The sequence below is a fragment of the Zosterops lateralis genome (genome assembly GCF_965231275.1).
Source record: "Zosterops lateralis genome assembly, chromosome: 2".
Taxonomy (NCBI): Eukaryota; Metazoa; Chordata; class Aves; order Passeriformes; family Zosteropidae; genus Zosterops; species Zosterops lateralis.
This window is the reverse complement of record NC_139763.1, coordinates 15,071,448-15,092,829: the sequence shown is the minus strand read 5'-3', so window position 1 is coordinate 15,092,829 and position 21,382 is coordinate 15,071,448. Positions and strand designations below refer to the sequence as shown.

General features: G+C 39.1%; 2 protein-coding genes across 8 annotated transcripts in view; one reads left to right on the top strand and one right to left on the bottom strand.

Moving 5' to 3' along the window:
- The window catches only part of SMPX (small muscle protein X-linked), a 45,059-nt gene extending 36,467 nt beyond the window's left edge, over nt 1-8,592 (bottom strand). For 2 of the 5 annotated variants that reach the window (XM_083854832.1, XM_083854833.1), the window contains exons 1-2: nt 3,621-3,755; nt 18-77 (exon numbers count right to left, since the gene is read on the bottom strand). In XM_083854832.1, the coding sequence (XP_083710958.1) occupies nt 18-56 (39 nt within the window). In that variant the 5' untranslated portion in view covers nt 57-77; nt 3,621-3,755. Of the gene's footprint in view, nt 1-17; nt 78-832; nt 1,524-3,600; nt 3,756-8,421; nt 8,471-8,547 lie in introns of those variants that run through there. The other 3 variants (XM_083854836.1, XM_083854835.1, XM_083854834.1) reach the window with 3 other exon arrangements.
- A 5,539-nt stretch (nt 8,593-14,131) lies between these two features.
- The window catches only part of MBTPS2 (membrane bound transcription factor peptidase, site 2), a 41,290-nt gene continuing 34,039 nt past the window's right edge, over nt 14,132-21,382 (top strand). For 2 of the 3 annotated variants that reach the window (XM_083854578.1, XM_083854580.1), the window contains exons 1-3: nt 14,132-14,291; nt 19,159-19,307; nt 21,012-21,150. In XM_083854578.1, coding sequence (XP_083710704.1) covers nt 14,217-14,291; nt 19,159-19,307; nt 21,012-21,150 — 363 coding nt within the window. In that variant the 5' untranslated portion in view covers nt 14,132-14,216. Of the gene's footprint in view, nt 14,292-18,243; nt 18,362-19,158; nt 19,308-21,011; nt 21,151-21,382 lie in introns of those variants that run through there. The other variant, XM_083854579.1, reaches the window with a different exon arrangement.

The following is a 21,382-nucleotide window of genomic DNA, read 5'->3' as shown; positions in this document are numbered from 1 at the left end:
TAAATGCTATCTCTTACCTGAATGGCTCTGACATGTGATGCTGGTTGTTTTGACATTTTTACGACAGAGGCTTATCCCTGCAAGCAAAATTGGAAAGTGTTACAGGCTCTGACATTCTGATAGCTATGAAAGATAAGATAGAACTTAACCCATGCTGCCTCTTGACAGGCATCCATTTCATCTGCCCAGCTCCTGTTTCCATCTCAGTTTCCAAGTTGTTTAGTTATTCCTTCTGATATCAGAAGGAGACAGAACACCTGAGCTTCACCAATTAATCTTTCATAGCCACAAATGAAGCTATCTCTTTCACATTAAAAACAATAATGAGTAGAGATAAGGAATCTCTCAAACCTTAACATCACTGTAAAATGAGTAAGAATTAAGCGAAGCTTTTGAGGATAAACAGTGTATGATTGGCCCTGTCACAGTATGTATGTGGGAATTATTAGAACCTTCAGTTTAAGCCTTCTCTCAAATAAAACATAACTTGTTAGAAAATATTGATAAATGCAGTTATAACCATTTTCTGACTCACAAATCCTTGCAAACCTTTAAATGTCTGTGGACTGAAAGTGATGAAGATGGTCAAACAGAAAAGTTCTCCTTGACAATTGCTAGTGCACAAAGTAGCTTCCTTTCAAAATTTTAGATCCTATAGATTAATAAATTTTCTTTAGAATAAGATATTGCTTTAGCAATATCTTTAGCAATAAGATAAAACAACATATTTTTCCATATAATTTTTTGCAGGTGGAGAAATACGGACTGATAAAGTATTAATATACAATAGCAAAGGGAAATACACCAAAGTAAAAAGGAAGACATTTTTTACCAGATTATTTGAACCACCATCTCAGCCTTTTATTCTCCACTGAGAAGTTAGATTTTAACTAGGCTTTCATCAAAGTGTTGTTATTTAACTATTATAATGCAAAGTAAGGTAGTAATTCTAAAAGCTGAGAAACTAATTCACCAGAGAAGTCACTGATCACCACCAAACCACAGCACATTTTTGATACTGTATTTAACCTTAGACAGGAAGTAATGAGAACAGAAATAAATTACATAGGCGAGAATAGTAGAAATACACTGAGAAATGAAAAGTGTGTCAAAGACTTGGGTACTCAAAACAGTATAACTGCCACATGAGGCAGTCCCCAAAAAACCATATAGATGAGTTGTAGCTTGGCTTCAACTTGGAATATCAGCAGTATCAGCCTAAAATCCTATTTTTGGGACTGACTCGAAGACTTTCTCCTGTATACTCTCACATCAGTTCGGTCTGTGCACGATACCGAGAAGATTTAAAAGTACCAATGACCTGCCAATAGAGGTCTCCCTCTGGTCACACTCTCAGCTGCAAAAAGTGCTTTCCAAACCAACACAGCATTCAGGGGAAAATCATGTTGATAAATTGCTTTGGGTTTAAATTGCTTCCACTAAATTAATAAATCAGAAAAAATCCCACTGTGCAAAATAAAACCAGCATTCTTTTAGTGAGTTTTATATTGTGGTTTTATATATATAATCTTAAAATGAGAAGGAGTTTAAAAAACTTCAGAATTCACTTTAGGGGATGCAATCTCAGCCACTGATGTTCATGACAAAATTCAAACAGATTTCAAAAACAGAAAAGGATTTACTACACTTTGTGTCCTTTATTTTTGAAAATCTTTATTAGGCATATAAATAACTGTTCTGTTGATCAGTGACTGTATTCCAAAATAAACACAAAACAATCCCACAACTGATTGGGAAAATAGGAGTCATAATAAAGAATGTTAAATTAATTTTTAATCAACTTCTCATCTTTCTATTCAGAATGAAAAATGGAAACAAAAGCACAGTAAAATAACACTAAACATTTTGAAACACAGTGGATCTATTTCCCAAGGATTGCCACAAACTCTTGCTAAGATGTACTTCATCTAGAATGCCTATGCATTGCAAAAACACCCATACACACCTCTTGGACCACTTAGAGATAAAAGGCAAGGATTTACCCTGAACCTCAGCTTTCAAACAAGCACAGCATTAGTGCTCCTCAGCGAGGTGCTGTGGGTTCACAAGCAGTCAGTGTTAGAAATGACTGCAATCAGACACCAGTTCCTAAAGACGGATGCATGATACAATTGTGTAGGACTGCTTCTGGAGGAGGTGATTTTCCTACCAGACCATGCTGTCCTCATTACCGCCAGAGAAATCAGGACAACAGCACACTACTGAGTAAAAATAGATCTCTGGCTCTTTCCCTTTCCCTCCCTTCCCTGAATTCCTTACAGAGCAATACTGGCCATCAATCACAGGACAACAAACCTTAGATTACAGAAGCATTACAGAAGTGATTACTTAGTTTTTATAAATTCCTTTGTTCTTTCACCATGTGTCTCAGAGAGAGAGTCAAGAGTGCTGCACTGATGGTATTAAGTTATTTCTGGTACTCCAATCAGCTCTGCAAACTTGAAAAAAATCCCATTTCACCCTCATTTCCACAGCAGGATTTCACATCTCTGGCAGGCAGAGAAATGCAGACACACAGCCTGTATTCCCCGGTGTCTTTTTAGCCTCCCCACACCTTACCTTTTACCTTTTATGGGCTGCATGCTGAGCCAAACTTAGAAAGCAATGGCAACGTTAGTTCAATTTGGAGCTGGTTTATGGCAGCCTTCCCTTGCAAATTCCCTCGATTTGCAGTGAAAGTACTCAGGAGCAGGACTACTTGTGAAATACAGGACTACTGCAGTGAAATAAATGAGTGTTTTGAAGCAAAACTTTGTAAAACAAAGGAACCTATCTTCTGTCTCTCTGCTAAAAATAATTTATGACATGGCTGCAGCAAGATAATAAGCTGATTTATTCAATTTGCTTTAAATACGATGAGATATCATAATGCCATCTTTTGTAATGCACACAAGAGATGTACAGTAGCACACAGACAACAGTAAGAGCCCTCCCCCTGCCCCAGCTGGAAGCTGTCCTCTCCCCCCACTGCATACATGGCATCAAGCACAACGGGCATTTTGGAGACAGAACTGCAGTGTATTATCTTATTAAAAGGCTTTGACAGGAACTACACGACTGAGACCCAGCCAGTACAATGAAAGAAGAAAAACCCCTATTCTGCAGCTTTCAGCCTGTTACATGAAAACTTACTACAAGCTCTAGGCAAATGTGGTCACATTTTCTGTAACACATACACAATAATCTTCGCTACAGTTGCCTGTTAAGCTTAGTGAAAGAAATCTCTCTTACATTAAAACCATAATGTATTATTTCCCTAACTATAAAAAACATATAGAAAACAATAACCATCTGCCTATGTACTACAATATTTAAACTCATACACGCTTCTTATGAGTCATGAGGTATTTAAGTGACTTTTTGTTTTAAATCTTTAGAACCCCACAGACTATGAAGCAATAGCAATCTGCTCTGAATATTCTGATACACTGCATGAGACACTAAAATAGGCAGAAACCCACAACTATTGTAGTAAACTCACAGCAATTACTAAAGAGTTTTCACAAGGGTCTTTCAAGATTTTAATTGACCCGTTCAAGATTAGCTAACTTATTTACTTATATAAAAAAAGGTCCAAACCGTCAAGTGAGTATGCACACCTCCTTTTGATGCTGAAAGAGGTACCTTCTTCTATCAGCTGAGGTATTGACTGTGACCCTTTTAATGTGTCTGAAATAGCTCCGATGCTTTCAGCCTGGACGGCACTGAGTGCTGCTCCAGGCTGGAGTGGGACTCAGCAGAGAAGCGAAGTGTAAAAGGGAATTCCTGTCATAGCTTCCAGTTGTTCTTCCTAAATATAGAGTTTGATTCACTCTGTAACTTGGTCCCCTGTGACACTTGACCATGGTAAAAGCAGGGCTCAACTGTCAAGCAGGAGGTGTTGAAGGAACACACCTTTAGGTCCTTTTCCTGCCCTCCCTCTCCCTGTCATCCCGGGCTTTTCCCAAGTGCCAGGCATACAGCAGTAGTAGGTAACACAGAACTCCTCCCATGGCATTTGGGGCAGTGTGTGCCTCCCTACGCCACACAGAGAAGGAAATAATTATGAAGACGTAATTACGAAGAAGTCACCTCAGAGGAGCTATCTAGGGGAGGTGAATGACACACCAACGTGACTGTATTGCTGCTGCTTTGGGAGCAAACTCACACAGCAGCTGCGCTGGGGTGCTGGCAGAGCCTTTCCCCCTGCAGGACAGCCCTGCTCACAGGGAAGGGCTCCTGTGCATGCCAGGCCATAGGGACCAGCTGCTGAGCCTGCAGGCACGGGCAGGAAGAACAGCCCAAGGAGGAGAGTCTGTGTGTGTGTGTGTGTGTGTGTGTGTGTGTATGTGTGTGTGTGTGTGGTAGAGAGAGTCGTTATAGCTCATGGGAGAAGTAAAAGTTACACAGTTGGGCTCATGCTGGCTGGAGTATTGTGTTAATCACAGCTACTGATGGAGACCTCACAACAAGTTGTGTGTGGGGCATATCCTCAAGCTTCCACTTGCAGAAGTGCAGATTCCTGGTCATCTGTGCATCCTGACAAGAATGAATTTCCTCACTCCTCTGCTGTACCTGATCTCCACTGGACCCACAACAGTAACAGTGACAAGAGCAGTGTCATTATGGGCAATAACTGTCAAGGATCTCCCTTGACTTTCACTCATTTGACCAATGACCCTTTTCATTTCAAGTATCTCAAAGAGGAAGGTGATCAAGCAGGCTGCTTCATTAAGCCTGTGACTCACTCTCCACTGCCCTCTATCCCAAAAATGTTGTCATCTGGAAGCTGATAAAGCTGATGACTTGCTCTGGGAGAGTGCTGACTACTTACAGCCACCCCCTTCCCAAGCAGCCACAAGAAGATGGACGGGAGAGAACCAGGCACACAACCAGGATGTGCATTGTGTAGGTCAGGACTGATGGATGTGCACACAGCAATCAGCTCATTCCAAGGAGATCTCTATTCCTCAGAAAGGCTGATTATGCCTGTTGTCAAAAACTTTGAGGCATGAGAGGACTACTGCACTTGAAACGTGGTAGAGTTCCCAAGAGGGTTCATAGAGCTGTTCTTTGGCTAGAACAACAAATTCTGCAGTCAGTTGAATGCCCTGCCTTCCAGGTGGTTGAGACCACATTAAAGCAAAGCCAGAATCAGGTAAGTGACTTTAAATATCTCTTTCTGAAGGTTCATATTTGCAACAAAAGTATCAAAAGGCTATGGAAGAGGCAATATATTTTTGTAACATGGTCCTGTACATTAACTTATTTCAATTTATATTACAATACTAATATTACAAACTAGCTCTTGAATCCACAATTCTTTCTTCCATGTGCCATTAATTAAGCAAAGGTAGGCAACTGTTAGGATTTTATAATCTCTTGATCTTGCAAATATGCCTAAGAAATATCAGCTCAACACTGTTCCCTTCAACAAATTTTCACAGTAGTGACAAGTAATTTAATAGTCTTAGTGACGTGTAAAAAAGAAAAGAGTCTGTATTACCTACCCAACACCAGTAACTATCACACCTGAACTGTATTAAATTGTGAGGATAAAAGTATTAAACTTAAATTTTATCACTAATATCAGAAAATATAGATCTGAGTAGATTTTGAAGAGAAAAAGACTCACTCATAGCACCATTTTGCAGCATATCATTGCCTTTGAATAACTTCTGGGATGCACGGCCCCATGACTTGCAGAGTCATCTGGTAAAAATACAAGCAGCAGATGAATTAGTAAGTAAATAAGGAGGCATATGTGCATTTCAGATGATGGATTCAGTGTCTGGCAAGTTAGGGCCCTGTACATTGACACACATGGCATAAAAATATTATGTCTCATGTACAGAGATCCAAAAGATATAGTAGAAATGCATTTATTTGAAGTGTAAAATCCCAATATAGTTAAAAATAGACTTTTGTGGCATTGCTAGAAGCTTGTCTAATTAATATGCTTCCTGGCACAACTTACTAGTTTTGAAAGTGAAGTGATGGTTAACAGAAATGTGTATGTGTCTTACTTCTCCTCTGAGATATTTCACTGCATAATGTCAGAACTGTTTTTTAAAGCTGTCACTGCTTAATACACTTACGTAAATGTTTTGCTTTTTGAGAAACCTCATGAGCATAGATAAAACTTCCCTGAGCGTCCCAAAAGAATTTATTTTTCTATTGTAGTCCACAATGTTTTAGTGTAATGCAAACAGTGTAATACAGTTGAAAATGCAAGCCCACACATAAGAAGTCACAACCTCAGCTCATTTGAAATAAGACTTCTTGGAAGTAAAAAGTTAAAAAATACATTTCTGGAATTTTGCTTTAAATTACCATGTAAGTAGCAACATATTATAGATCTTTAGCAACATAAAGCTTTGCTTCTCTGTTGTAATTTTAGCTCCATAAGTTACAGTTTATTATCAGGTAAGAATATTGGGTCCACAATATTAAGTATTTGGCTAATTAATTCCTATTTTTACATACATTTGAATTTTTTAATGAAGAATGTGCAAACTAAAACTGCAGTCTAACTAGTATAACTATTCAGTCAAAGACCTGAAATTATTGGTTAAGATGTAAAATGCTATCAGACAGATTTATCAGAGGACTTATGCAGAGGACCCTGAAAAAAAACCCCAACAAACTCACCATCCATTTTCTAACTCACTCGGGTTTTCCTTGTATTCTTGGGCTCCTTCCCCTTAGTAAAGATGCATCCATGTAATAATGACTTGGCACATACACTTGATGAAAGGCAGAGACTTTTAGCAGTGGTACTGAGACACATGTGGTCAGACAGAACAAGAGAAATTTAAAATACAGTGGAGCTATCAATTTTACCAGGCATCACAAACCATTCCTACACTTGATTTTAACAGAAAGCAGCTTTAAATTATTGATTGCAGAAAGAGTATCAAACCTCAGAGATTTTGTCAGAAGAAAAATTGTTTGAGGAAGTATCATCTACTGGTTGCAAATGTCTTCCCATTTAACCCAATTTCTATTTCTTAATATCAAGAAAAAAAGCAAGCACCTGTTCTTGAGTTTTTACTTGTATAGTTATGCCAACAACAATAACATCAAGTTATTTAAATGATGATATAAAATAGCATGCAAAAATGTTTGCTGTTATCTAGTAGGTAGGAAACCAATACAAAACATATCTAAATTAGCTGATTTTGTTTCTGTGGCATTTCTGGGCTGCTAAATATTAATTCAACTCCTGCATGCTCTCTTTCTTTTCCACAGAAAAGCATGATGATTATTATCACAGACTGTTCCATAGAGAAATAATTAGCCTTGTATTAAGGAGATGGTCTCATTAAAGGCTTGCAGTGACCTTGTTCTGAATTTCAGAGTTACAGCATCATTAATAGTGTTGTTAGCATCATCCATGAATTTATATTAAGTTCTGAAAACTGCCTTATGAATATAACCCATACAAATTCTAGAACATCATAGCTTTGACCACTATTACCCAAAAGCCATATTCTCTTGCTTTGTATCATGTAAAATTTCTAGTTACCCAAATGTTTTCGGTAACTGAAATACGATGATGATGATGATGACGACGATGATGATGTACAAGCAACAAATTTGTTTCCATTTTTCTCCTGGTAAATTTTAACTATTAGATCTGACTAAGCTGGTAGCATAAGAAAGAGCAAGGCTAATGGCAGACTTGGAATATGAAATTTAAATTACATGCTGATTTTTGTAAATATCCTGTCTACTGTAATGATTCAGAATTACTTGGAAAATAAACAAAAAACATGACACTGCACCATCAGATACTGTTCTCAGCAAGTGATTTTGACAAAACAGGAACTGACTAAATCACTGCTGAAACTTTCAACAGAGAGACTACTAATCGTTTTCACAAATCAAGATAATTCAAGTAAGCATGTACTATCTTTTTTAATCCCACCACACACTTACTCTGATGATGCCCATCTCCATCAGCTGATCATATCAGCTGTGCACTATTAGATCTTCTCAGATTAAGACCTTAGCTGACTGCAGCAAGGAATTTTGCTGTTGACTCAACCCAGAGATATATAGGAGAACTAGGTACAGACATGGCAAAGGACCTGGGGACTTAGCACCACAGAAAGTAATTTATTCATATATTGTGATAAAGCATGACAAAAAATTGCAGCTATGGTCCCTGTGTGAGTGCAATCATCTCAAGTCTAACAAAGAGAACAATGACTAAATTCTGCTGATTTCTCATCAGAATGGCATATTGAGAGGAAAGAAATATATGTTTGAGACATTAAAAATCTGTCCAGTAGAAAGATGCACACAGAACAAATAAGATGAGGAAATGGGCTGGAGGGAGCAGAATTTCAAGGACATTATAAATAAATTAATGCCTTTAGATAAAAAGTTACCAAACTCAAGGACAGCTGCACCAACCTGCTGAATTCTATGTGATTTATCAGTTGCTATCTTTGGTTTGTACCTGCTGAACAGAAAATAAAAGATGGGTTAAACAGTGGGTGCGAATATTTTTAAAGTTTGAATCAGTATCAGGACACTTACCATAGTTCTCCAGAGCCATAAGGAAAAAATCCTTGCCTTGTCACAACTCCAATGTTCTGAAAAAATGAGGCCATTAAGAATTAATGCTTTCCATGGTGTAGATATGGATAAATCTACTAGTCAGATAGTACTACTATCTACTACCTATCTATAAAGCAGTCAAACATGATCTCCATTAAACCCTATTTTTATTGAATCAAATTTGCAACAGAAACATTTTTCAATTATCTGTGGCCTTCTGCCATAAAAATATTGCAATGTTCAGAGAGAAATTGCCAAAATAATTCAGCACAGAAAGACAAGTCCTCCAGCTGCTCCACTGGGCAATGACGTTTTCAAATCTCCAGGATCAAAAAGCATTTCTCTTAGTAGAGATGAGGTAGTTTTTTTAATCTTCACATCTTACTTTACACCCATATGAGTTAGTGTTGTGGACCAGCATATGTTCTATACAAGGAAAAAAACAAGCCCAGAAAAAACCCCTATATTAAGCTGTTTCACTCCTTCTCCTCTGGCTGTGCAACACAAGCTCTTTGAAGTACAGTTCCATTCTCAAGATATGGAGCTAAAAGTGATGCTTGAAAATTATTTGTCTTGGAAATTACTTCCGAGAACTGCAGGCTGCTCTGTTTCCTGTGACCACTAGCTGTTGGTGAGATTCTGACCATACTCTGACTAGAGTATCCATGATGATGTTCCCTGTTTCACTGCTGCCAACTCTCGAACTATTTATTTTTATTAGTAAGAAAGGAAATGTTCTTAGCTTAGGCCCCTAACACAAAGTGGTCTATGTAAGGCAAACCCACAGTTTTGTCATGGATAGTTCACAGGTGCTCTGGCTGACAAAGGGCAGAGTGGATTTGTAGTACTGGAACACCAGTTAAAATTAGTTTATCCACTGGGTGCAGTGCTATGCAATCACAAAGCTGCTCCCCTCTGTCCTTGAGGTAGAACAAAACTAGTGGTGATTTAACTGAGTGCTGTGCTGCATGATGAAGCAATTCAGGAGCTGCTTCAGCCATCTGTGCAGCCCAAGTGGACAGTTCTGGGGATATCCTCACTGGTCTATCCTGTGCAAGGCATTCCTATTGCTCGGAACATCCAAGTAACACAAATGCACAGACGAGTCCAGACTGGATGGGGCCCTGAGCAACCTGGTCTAGGGGAAGGTGCCCCTGCCCATGGTGGGGGATTGGAACTAGATGGTTTTAAGGCCTCTCCCAACCCCACCCAATCTATGCTTCTATGAAGAGTAATGCTTCAGGCTTTAACAGCCTACAAAATGATGAAATACACACTACTTTGTCTCAAACTGTTACCTCACTCTGACCTGCTTAAGCTAGGGACACTTCTTTCCCCAGGGTTTAAGGCTGCCCCTACAGGTTCTGGGGTTCAAAGTTGATTGCATCATGTACATTTATTTCAGATTACAGTAGGCATGAAATAACACCTGTTAGACTGAAACTATTCAATTTATTTTGCATTATGCAGTAGAATAGGGGATTGTGTCCATAGGGACTTCACAGGTAATTTAAAGCAAAAAAAAATTCCCTCAAACCTTGAAACAATTGTTTGATATTATGGCCTTTCATGGTCTCATCCTTCACTGACTAAGCCCTTATTTCCTGTAATTCAGGAAAACTCACTTTCCTGGATAGACTTTTAAAATTGTAAAGGGCTAACATAAGAGCTAATGCTGAATGGCTGTTCTCCTGTAGATTTTTGTCATGTGTAACTTCTAAATGATTACAGAGGATGCAACCAAGACTATAATCTAAAACCAGGTAGCATAAGCCTGAAATTAATATTTTTATGGAACTGTATTCTAGAATAATATTCAAGCCACATCGCTCAAGTTTCTCCATTTTCCTTGCTTTTCTTTAAAGTCTGACACTTATTTCTCCTTGGAATGCAAAAGCTCTGGAGGACCCTCTTTAAGACATAATTCCAGGTGAGATTTGCCTAACAGAGGTAACACAGATGGGTAAGCGCTGCAAACATGACAGCCAATAGGAAAAACCTATCATTTGTTTTGCTATAGAACAACACTGTGAGACAGCTGGTGAAAAAGCACGTACAACTATTGTTTTTTGCAGAATAATCTAGTAAAGGCATATTTCTAGGAACACTTGTGCTTTTCCTTTACCTATGTTTTCATGTGAATAGTGATTTAAGAACAAATTTAATTTGTTTTAAGAATCAAAATCCCACCTTTCCAGCAAGTATTTTTGGTAATCAGGTTAAATACTGCAAACAAATCCTGAACTTTAACAGAGTATTTTGACCTCATTTCTATTTAAATAAAGCAATTACTGTTTTATACTGTAATTGGAACATAAAAACACCCAAACCAATAAAATTGTGTAATGTTCTACTCTTACATTTTTTTAAGCAGAGCAAAAATGAAAAGATTTATTTTCTTTTTTGGGTTTTAGTTTAAAAGCTCACACATATATGTTCATAATTCCCACTGAGTTTCTCCCCTATAATGAGATTTTTTTATACAATAATATTAACAAGGTAATGAAAACATATTTTTCCTTCATACTTTTACAACCAATGCTACCCACATCACTGTAGTGTGCCAGTAACTGTATGTCTCCTCTTGTGTCTCAGATTTCTTCTTTATTCTAATCTATTGCATCCACAAGCAATGTCCTAACCTGCAGAAGTGCTTAATGGACCATCTGTTTCATCTTTTCCTATGGATTTCTTCTTTCATGCATTCTAGTCTGTACTTTAAATTCTCAGGTAGGCTTGGAGAATTATTCTGGAAACATTCCTGTACTCTGTAAAAGCATCCCTTCAGTTTAAGTTACAGTGGCACACAAACACTTACAGAATCACATTTAATCCCAGCAGTCCTTTCCTGTCCTTAGCTCATCTCTGTGGCCAACAACCTAAAGATGAAGATATTCAGAATATATCTAAAATTCTTTTAGAAATTCTATTCTACAATTCTTCCATTATCTTTCCCCGAGGCTCAAACACTTATCCAATCAATTCATGTTCTGATTGCAGTGTCTTCAAACTGCAAAATTTACAACCTCTCCTCGACAAAATCAAAGTCTTAGCTGATTTCAGGTCTGAGTCTGTGATGAACTGCAATTGGCTACAATTTCCCTGAAGCCCTGCAAACTCCTCTAACATAAGGGGTTCTAATAGTGCTGTTCAGGCTAGTTTTACTTTTATTTTGCAATGTGTCTTCTATGGCAATATCTGAATATTCACATATCTACTTCAATAATAGATCAAAGTTGAAGAGATTAATTATTAGATATACTGTTAATTAATCTCAAGATAAATACATTTACCATGTCTAGAAAAAGATGCCTATGATACTAATGCCTAAATCACTAATTGAGTTTGATAATATCTTAGTGTATTATTAACAGATTTGATTTGGTATTTACTTGAGAAATTATTTTTAATCAGTAATTGTTTGACGGTATTTTTTTTTTCTGTCTAAACATTTTCAATGGACTTAGATACTCTTGTATAATGATTGATGTTTAACCTTTTCCAACATTCTTTGATACTTGCCCTGTTGAGGTCCAGCCATGCCCTCCCCTGATGCAGCTGTGACTCCTGACACTCTGACAGCTGAACTGCTCTGGACACTGTGCACTCACATGGTGACTGCAGGGCATTCTGCCCTGGCTACTGCTTCAGCTTCCTATCTAGCCCTAAGTAAAACCAGGCAGGAGTAAAATGTGTATCAGCATCTGTGCTACCACCTAAATAATTCTAAAGTGGAAATCTTTAATCCTGAACACCTTTCATTTTTAAAATGCAACCACTCCGTGTCACAGTCCACAACAACTTAATTCCATGGGAACAAGGATAAACTCTGCCTCTCTGCCACAGGCAAAACACCTGCTCAAGTTACCCAAGTCAGAACACTGGGGCTGGCAGTTCACTCAGAACATCCATCTTCTGCATTCTAGAAAATGCTTATTTTTGTTTGTTTTCTTGAGATAAACCTTACAGCAGTAAAATATAGACTGTGTATTTATTTTATTTTTCATTCCTCTTTTAGTTGCACTTCCAATTTTTATGAAAACTCAATAAAATTCAAGTCTGTATTTTTATGGCACACCAACAGAATGTAGAAGCAAAAATACTATAGTGTTACAAAACCTGGTCACCAACTGGTTCATTTAAACATGTCCATTTTAGTTTCCTTTATTTCAGTGAGTATGACACTAATAAAAAGTATTAATGTTCTTAACTGTTTGAATACAATACCCCTCCATTGCTTCTGACCACCACTGGTTCAGTCTGTATATTTATATTAAATGCATGTTTGTCTATGGATCAACTTGAATTTTCAACCACTAAGGTGTAGGGTAAACCATATTTGCATAATTTCTCAATGATTTGATAAATTTTTTAAACTGAGAACCAGTGCAGAAAAGAATCATCAGATCTCAATATTCTGTGGCTGTTTTTTAGATGCTGGGGACATCTCAAAGTCATCTATGTCAGTGCATAAACCAAATTCAGTTGCATGCAGGGATACACTTCCTGTAATTCTTCAGATTTTATGTCCAAATGAAGTTCTTTCCAATGTTCTCAAAAGGCATTTGTCAACATAGACAGTGTCCATCAAAAAGTAGGGTTGTGAGAATGATTGAAAATCTGAACATAGGGGAAAACAATCCCTGAGTTGAGATGAAAGACAAAGGGATTGAGCAGACAGAACAAGCAAAAGCCAGCATCCACTAGTAGTTCAATTCCTGCTCTGCACCAGCAAATGCCAATGATGAGAGGCTGCCCAGGGCTGTTTTCTCTCACTTGCTGTGGAAGTCAAACACTGTAAATAATAAATGCTTCCTCCTCCTTTTCTTAGTTTTTGTATCTGATGACGCATGGTAGGGAATATCCCTTTGGTTAATTTGGTTACAGCTGTCCCAGGATCCTCTCTCAGGATCTTGCCCACCCCCAGCCCATTGACGGGAAGAATGTTGGAGAGACAGTACTGATGCTGTGCCAAACCCCAGTGTGCTATCAACACCTCTGCAGGTACCAATGCAAAGCCCTAAGGCTGCCGAGAGAAAATGAATTCCATGACAGCCAGACCCAGTACAGGCACACGGTCGGAGAATTAGCATTGCCAGTGGCCTGGGAAAGAAACGCAGGTACAGGAAACATTTGCTTAAAAGCCATTCTCACAGGCAGCCACACAGAATGACTTTGTTGCGCAACGAGGTCGGTACTAAATTTCTGACAGAAGGCCAGCAGTTACAGGGAACCCTGTTACTTTCTCGTTACTGAAGCGCTTCTACAATGTGCTGTGATCTTGCCACCGCAAACGACTTTAATTCTTCCGCGCAGCTTCCTGCTCATTCTAGCGGAGCGTCTGCGAAGAACTCAGAAGAGGACGCAGCTGAAGTAAATTTAGCAAGATAGGGAGCAACCCGACCCCGTCCGCCATCAGCATCCCCTGCCCTCAGCCCGGCCCCGCCCCTCGAGCTCCCATTGCGCACGCGCCCCGCCCCAACGCCCCGGACGCTGCCCAGCGCCCCGGCCCGTGACGTCACGCCGCCACCTGCCCTCGCTCGACGTTCTGCCCGGAAGCGTCCGTCCGGGCATTAGAGCCGGTGGGAGAAAGGTTCCGGGCAGGTTGGGTTCCGGGGCTGCCCCGCTGAGGTGCGGCGCGGCCCGCGATGATCCCGGTGCCGGTGGTGGTGACCGTGCTGGGCGGCTGGTGCGCCGTGTACCTGGCGGACACGCTGCTCAAGGTGAGGGCCGAGGGCGCAGAGCCGGACGGGGCCAGGCGGAGGCAGCGGCGGCCCCGTTCCCCCCGCGCCGGGAGCCCCGGGCGGCCCAGGGGCGCCGCTGCCGTGGCCGGGCCGGGCCCGCTGCGCTCCCTCGGGCCGATCCCGGCCCCGGGCGCCGCCCGCCCCGAGCCGAGGGCAGCCCCCGTTGTGCTTCCGCCGCGCCGGGCGCTCAGCGCCGCCGGGACAGTGCGGGCTGCGGGCTGTGCTAGAGGACCACAGCCGCCAGAAGTTAGGGAAAACAGCTTTTAATATACCGCTTAAGCGCTTCCGTGGCATCTTAATCTGCTGTCCGGAGTTTATTGTTATTATATTAACAAAACCTGAAAGAAACATTTTAAGTTTGCGGTGTAGAGTATCTGTCTTACAATGATTGCTTTCCTAAAAAATGTAAAATGTAATGCATATTTATTTCTTTTGGATGTCTTTAGTTTTTACTAGAAAAAAATAAGTAGCGACAGAACTTGATATGAATGCTTTTTTAAAGAAATAAACTTTGATCCTCGGAGAGTGTTAGGAGACTCATCCTTTTCCTCCTGATATAGGGGGGAAGGTTTAAAAAGAAAACACACCAAGACATAATTTGTTGTATCTGGGATGCGTCTGTGCATTGCTCAAGTTTCATTAAGTGATGTGGTGGCGTTTGGGGCTTTTTTTAAAGATTCAGAAGTGTGATTTCTAAGACATGACCGAAATTGCAAAGAAGGCATGCAAAGTAGGCTGTGTGCTGGTTAAATATGAGGGAAAACGAAATGAAACGTTTGATCTGTAATTCTTAATTTTACAGTCCAGAAGCTGCATCTGTTTCTGCCAAGGCAGATAAAGCTTAGTGATATGAAAGTACAAAATGTGCATTTTGTCAGTCCTGTCACTAAAATATGGGAGGAAATACAAGAAAATGCAGGTGCTTAGAAAACTTGGAAAAGTGTCTCCCCCTGCAGCAAATTGGAGAGCAAATGTAGCTCCGATGAAAGCTGATAATTGCAAAATATTATAATGACAGCAACAAATACAGTCATTTTCCTGGAGACTTCTTAAATTTTCTTGCAGCAGGTCTATGTTAAGTATTAAAACAAACAAACAAAACCCCCAGAAAAACCGGTGTTGTTTTGAAACACGTGAAAAGATTGGCCAGATAAGCAGAAGAACGTGCTCTGCCTGCAGGGAGACACACCAGGGAGGTCAGCCAGGAGGCTGCTGCTCTTTTGGCAGCAGCTTTGTGCCTGTGAAGACTCTTGGGCTGTGGAGCAAAAGCTGAGCTCAGGTACCAGACCTGTTGTGCCACGATGCTGAGACCATTTGCATCTCTGACATACTGAAGAGCTCTTTCTGCATTCGACCATAAAATCATTCTCTTTTGTAAATAAGGAGAGCCACTGTATTTCTTACAGCACCAAGGGAGGAAAAAAACCCAAACCCTATATTTGGAGCCTACTTAATGCCTGATTTACACTAAAAAAAGAAGGGGGAATGCCTCCAATTCTATAAATTTTAATTCTGATATTTCAACTAAAAGTTGACCAAGGTGATTATGTGGGAGGAATGACCAGGAATTATGTGGGAGCTGTTGAGTTTCAATGAATTTACTGGTAGATCTCATGTTGTACATCTCAGTCATAGGTTTCACTGATAGTACCACAGTTGAAATGGAATTTTGATTAAATAACCAGATTTATATAATTAGGAAGCTCAGGTTGCTTTTTTTTTTTTTTTTTTTTTTTTTTTTTTTTTTTTTTTTTTCTGCTGGTACTCTAAATCTCCACCAGTCACAACCCAAGACTGCTAGCAACCACAGCAAAATTGCACTGTTTAATTAAGTGTACTGTTTAAATCTCAAATCACTTTTAGTGTAATTATACCAAGAGAATGTACAGACCATGAGTGAAAAATAATGTGGGAGCACTTTTCCATGTGTGATATTTTTATGAGAGAAGGATGTGTGCTGTAACTTGTAGTTAATGTTTATTCTGTAAATCTGTTCAATGTGCCATGTTTTTTGATCAGTTTGTTCCCTCACTGGTTTTGTTCAGATTTTAAATATTTTGTTTTGGCAGTCTGGCTCTTAGACTGGAGTATAGAAAGTACAACTGCATATAAATGTATTTTTGCCCAGATAAATTCATATATTATAATACTGCTAGAATTAAAAAAATTGTATCAGGAAACTAAAGCTATGCCAAATCAAGCTGGAATTTTGAATGTTAAGTCTCTCTTGTTGCTCCTCATTTGTACCACTACCACCAACATTTTCATTGAAGCTTGGAATCTGTAAGAGGGAATCACTCAGACCCCTAAGTTCTTCTCCCCAGCATCCTAAGTCATCACATTTCATTCTGCCCAAAGGATCAGGAATGAGTGAAGGGTAGGAGGTTGTCCCTTCTTCTCTGAAAAGTACAAGATGCATTAGACACATTTAGTCGAGGTTGGCTCTCAGGTCAGGAAGCTGAAATAATTCAGAGCTCTTCCACAGATTTTACCAGCAAAGAAGAATGTTAAAGACTCCTGCTTGCTGGCAAAAAACCTATGGAACTCCTGGAGTATTTAACAGATGTCTGGCATTTTAAAGGCTTGCATAAGTAAATAGATACTGCTTTTATAGTAAAACTAATCTAACAAAGATCGTTTAGATCTCGAAGCAGAGCCAAGGCCTGTGTAAAAGCAGCTTGAAATGAGGCACCCAGGGCATGAGGGTGTGTGTAAAGTGTGGTGATCCCACTGGGATCAGGACAGAAGGAGCTAAACTTTGCAAAGAGCTTTTTAATATATTTTGCAAAAGTTTGCAGTCATTTATCATTAATAACATTTGCAGTCAGTGATCATGAATAACGTTTACACAACTTGTGAGGAAAATACAAAAGGAAAAAATTTTTGGTACCTTTATTTCCCACATTTGACCAGCTGTATGGTCAGTTATTCCATATTTCTCATGGAAAGCTTCATACTTACTTATGTCTTGCTAGGACAGTGGGGCTTGATGTTGTTGGAATGAATTCAAAGGGATGAATTTGTGGCATTTCTAGGGAAGAAAGTGGGATTTGTGTGGGATAAAAGGAACACACTTCCAAGTGTCGAATCAGTGTATCTGATTAACTTTATTAGGGTGATTTGAGGTTTTTTGACTCTGTGAATGAATAGGGTGGGATGTTTTAATTCACAAAAGACAGTTTCTCATATTAGAGGTACTTAATGATTTATGTGGTTTTGTTCTTAATTATCTGGTAGATTATGTGAGGAGGTCTTTTTCTTTGTTTCCTTGGCTTATGTATCACTAATTGTGTACAAGTCTAATCACCTTTGTGATCTCTTCTGTTAAAATTAGCAAAAGCTGATATGATTATGGACACTAAACTTAGTGGTGCCATAGGGAGTGAATGGTGTTGATGGGAGTGCATTACAGTGAAAATTACTGTTGGTACCCTCAGTTGACAGAACAAAAACGTGGCTGGAATTAGTTGGGTGAAGAAGAAGGAAATGACACAGAAATATATAGGCAGAAAGGATAAATGATGTAATAGGTGATACATGAACAATGGCTCAAGTAAATGGGTCTCACATCTGAGGAAATTTGTTATTTGGAATAAACTTCTGGTGTTCAAGTTTTAATTAATTTGACAAAATGAGGAAAGCTGTTAATACAATTGTGCAGTATGAGATCCTCAACCCCCACCACCACTGTAGTGCAGGGCAAGAGGAATGCAAGGAATTAGCAAGTTCTAAATTTGTTCAAAGGACCACGGACATCAGCCAGAAACTTGTGAAGTTCCTAGTGGGGAAGAAGGGAGCCTGTTGTGAACTACACATTCTGTGTCTTTAGTAGGTGCTGCTGCTTGTGGGGAACCTTGGGAAAAATGCTCCAGTTCAGACAGCTCCAAAGACTTGTCTGGATTGTGTCAGAGACACTTCTGCCTTGGGAACTGCCCAATGACAGAAGGGTCAAGGCTCATCTGGGCTTTTCCTGACCTCTGAGTTCCTCTTTCACCTCCAAGGAAAGCACTCCTTCATCTGGGATTCTGACACAAGCTTCCATGAAGCAGGTGACTAAAGCCTATTGAGAATGCAGGCACCATGAAGTAAAGTTAGCAGTTGGAAAACCTATGTCTGTTGGTCTGTAATTCAAGATAATGCTGCAGATAAGTATTCATAGGTCACATTTATAGGTCACATTTCTCATCAAGAGAAATCTTTGAAACTACTAGAAGTATCTTGAAATGCTGGGAAGTTACAATAGTAAAACTGCTATTGCAATATAGGCTAATAATTTTCAATTCCTTGTGGTTTTTTGTTAGCCTGTCAGATATTCCAGACCCTCTTTAGGCATAATATTTGTGTTTGAGAAAATAGACCTTGTTTTTATCCTTACTAACAGGTATCTGCAATACTGAGCCATATCTCATCTGCATTAAAAAGTTTTTTTCAACTGGAGACAAAAGAAGCATTTTTCATTATTGTAGTTTTTTAAATGTTTATTGGAATATAATTGCATGTTGAAAGAATACCATCAACAGTCTGTAGCCTTCTAACCAGCAAGTAGAACTACTGAAAGTGATTTGACTCTAGGAAAGATGATTCAAGACTTTGTTTGCCAAATAACCCTTGGATACTCAGTCTCTCCCACAAACCTACAGTTGTTGGGAATGACATCGAAACAGTGGCATAACTTTTTCACATTACACGTCACACCTACCTGTATGTCACAATGTGAATAACGTGTAGGACATCTCCTTGAAATTACACATCTGTTTTTATATACACAGATCACATTTACTGCTTGGTCACGTTACAAAATCTTCCTAGAGTGTTTTGGTCAAACTGTTTTCCCATTGTTTTGCAGTCCTCCAACTCTCTGAAGGCGTCGTACGAGGACTGGCTGCTGACGTACGGCTTGAGCGTCTCTCCCTTCCACCTGCGCTGGCAAACAGCTCTCTTCAACCGCCAGTTCTACAGCTGGGGGAGATGGAAACCAAAATTTCTCTACTTGTGGTATAAATTCAGCATCTTTTTTCTTCTGTCAGAGTCAACAACTGAACCACATAGGTGCCTTTCAGCATTAGAAGGGCAGTGGGTAGACACAGTTATTTTAGTAGGCTGACAATAAAACCAGTTAGAGTGGTTGCTGTAATTGTACCGTGCCGGTGTAAGTATTTATCCTCTGCTAAAAAATACATAAATGTAATACAGGTTGCATATTGAGATTCTATAAAACTAGAAATCCTTAAACTGTTTTTACTTGTGGCTTGAACTATGCATAGTTCTGAAGAGCACAGCTGTTATGAGCAATACTGCATACACAAGTAGGTCTGAAAGCAGCTGCTCGGATCCTAGATCATTCCCAATGCTGTAGACTTAGCTCTCCCAATCACTAGAGTTTACAAAGTATTCAGAGACAGCTGTGACCCTGTAGTTAGTTATTGCCCAGACATTCAGCAATGATACCTGCTCAGAAGCACCTTGCTTACCTTCTGTGTTTTATCTGCCTGCACCTTTCCATGCAAAGGTTGCACAGTGCTGGGAATGGACAGATAGGGGTGGTTTAGTATGGGTGCTTCTGGACTGGTTTAGAAAACTCTTCTTCAGTTGCCTTCCTAGCATTAGTTTGTATCTGCTCTGATAACATAAAATGAGTAATTTTGAATTTCTTTTCATTTCCTGTATTGCTACTCTCAGTGAGATTGTAATAAAAGAGAGGTCTGCTTCATATTGGTTTCTCTAGTATGTAATGATTTTTTAATAATCAGTCTGAAGTAGCTCTATATCAATTACAATTTTTAATGTGTATCATTTATTACGATTTAATGTTTCCACTAGTCTCTTTAATTAACATTACAAGTCCATGTTCCTTAAAATAAATCTACTAATTCCCAGTGAGCTCCATTAAGTCTGTTAAGAGAACAGTTTTGCTGTTGTGAGAGGAAGAAGGACTGGTAGTGAGGTGTTTTAGTTAGAAAAAGAAGTTATCACGTCCTTCAGCTATAGGACAGTGTAAAATAAGGATAATGATATTAATGCTGAATAAAAATTTGTGACTAGGTGGAGTGACATGAATTGAAATTTTTTTCAACATTGATTTTAATGAAAAATTGGTGAGAAGAACAATGTAGCTAAAGAAATTGGTGTTAATATGGTCTTGCAGTTGTACTTTTTAGTTGTTCTTTAAAAAAGATTCAGTCTCATTTATTGTTCTGTAGCCTGTTTTATTGTTTGTGAGAAAGATGCAAAATGTACAGAAGAAGCTTTTATTTCTATATATAAGTACATAAGCTGCCCCATCATTTGATCCAGGTCTGTAAATATGTGATGCTGTGGCCAATTATACACTGTTAGTTATTTATTATTTATTACGCATGTTAGTTCTATATTCATATAAATTTATATATTCATAGCTACAGGCAGGTCACATGTATTGGGTAACTGAATAAAAGTATTTGAAGTTTGATCAGGGTGTGGTTTGGATGTAAAACATTTATTAAACAAGGAGAATATCTGTTATTAGTGTTATTAGTATATTGTATATTATTGTTATTAGTTTCCTTTAGCGTTTTTGTACTGAATTGTTGATGAATTGTAAGTTTTGCCCTGTGCTTTGTGTAATAACTTGTGCTATAAAGCAGAGATTTACATAGCCAGAGATGATACCCTTTTTCTCTTGTGGCTGTTCATTGTTGAACTATTTGCTTCTCTGTGCAGGTTCAGTGTAGGAATGGTGTTTGGAATAGTTGCCATGTTTGGCTCCGTTATCCTGCTGGGAAAGACCCTGCTGCAAACACTGACCCAGATGCTCACCGAGGCTCCCAAAGCCCAGAATGACCGAATGCTGCAAGTTGTGGTGAGTGTTCTCTTCTCAAGTCTTTCTTTGAGAGCTGTGTACAGATCTAAAGCAGCTTTTTAATGGGCTATGAGATGCTTAAATATTCCCATGCAAGAATAACCCAACTCCTGATGTTCATCTACATGAAAATGTACTGGTTTTTTACCAGCCTTAAAAATGGGAGAGTGGGTATAGTAAAAGGGCAAATGAAGGCAAACATGTGGAAGAGTTTATATTAAAAATCCTCAGG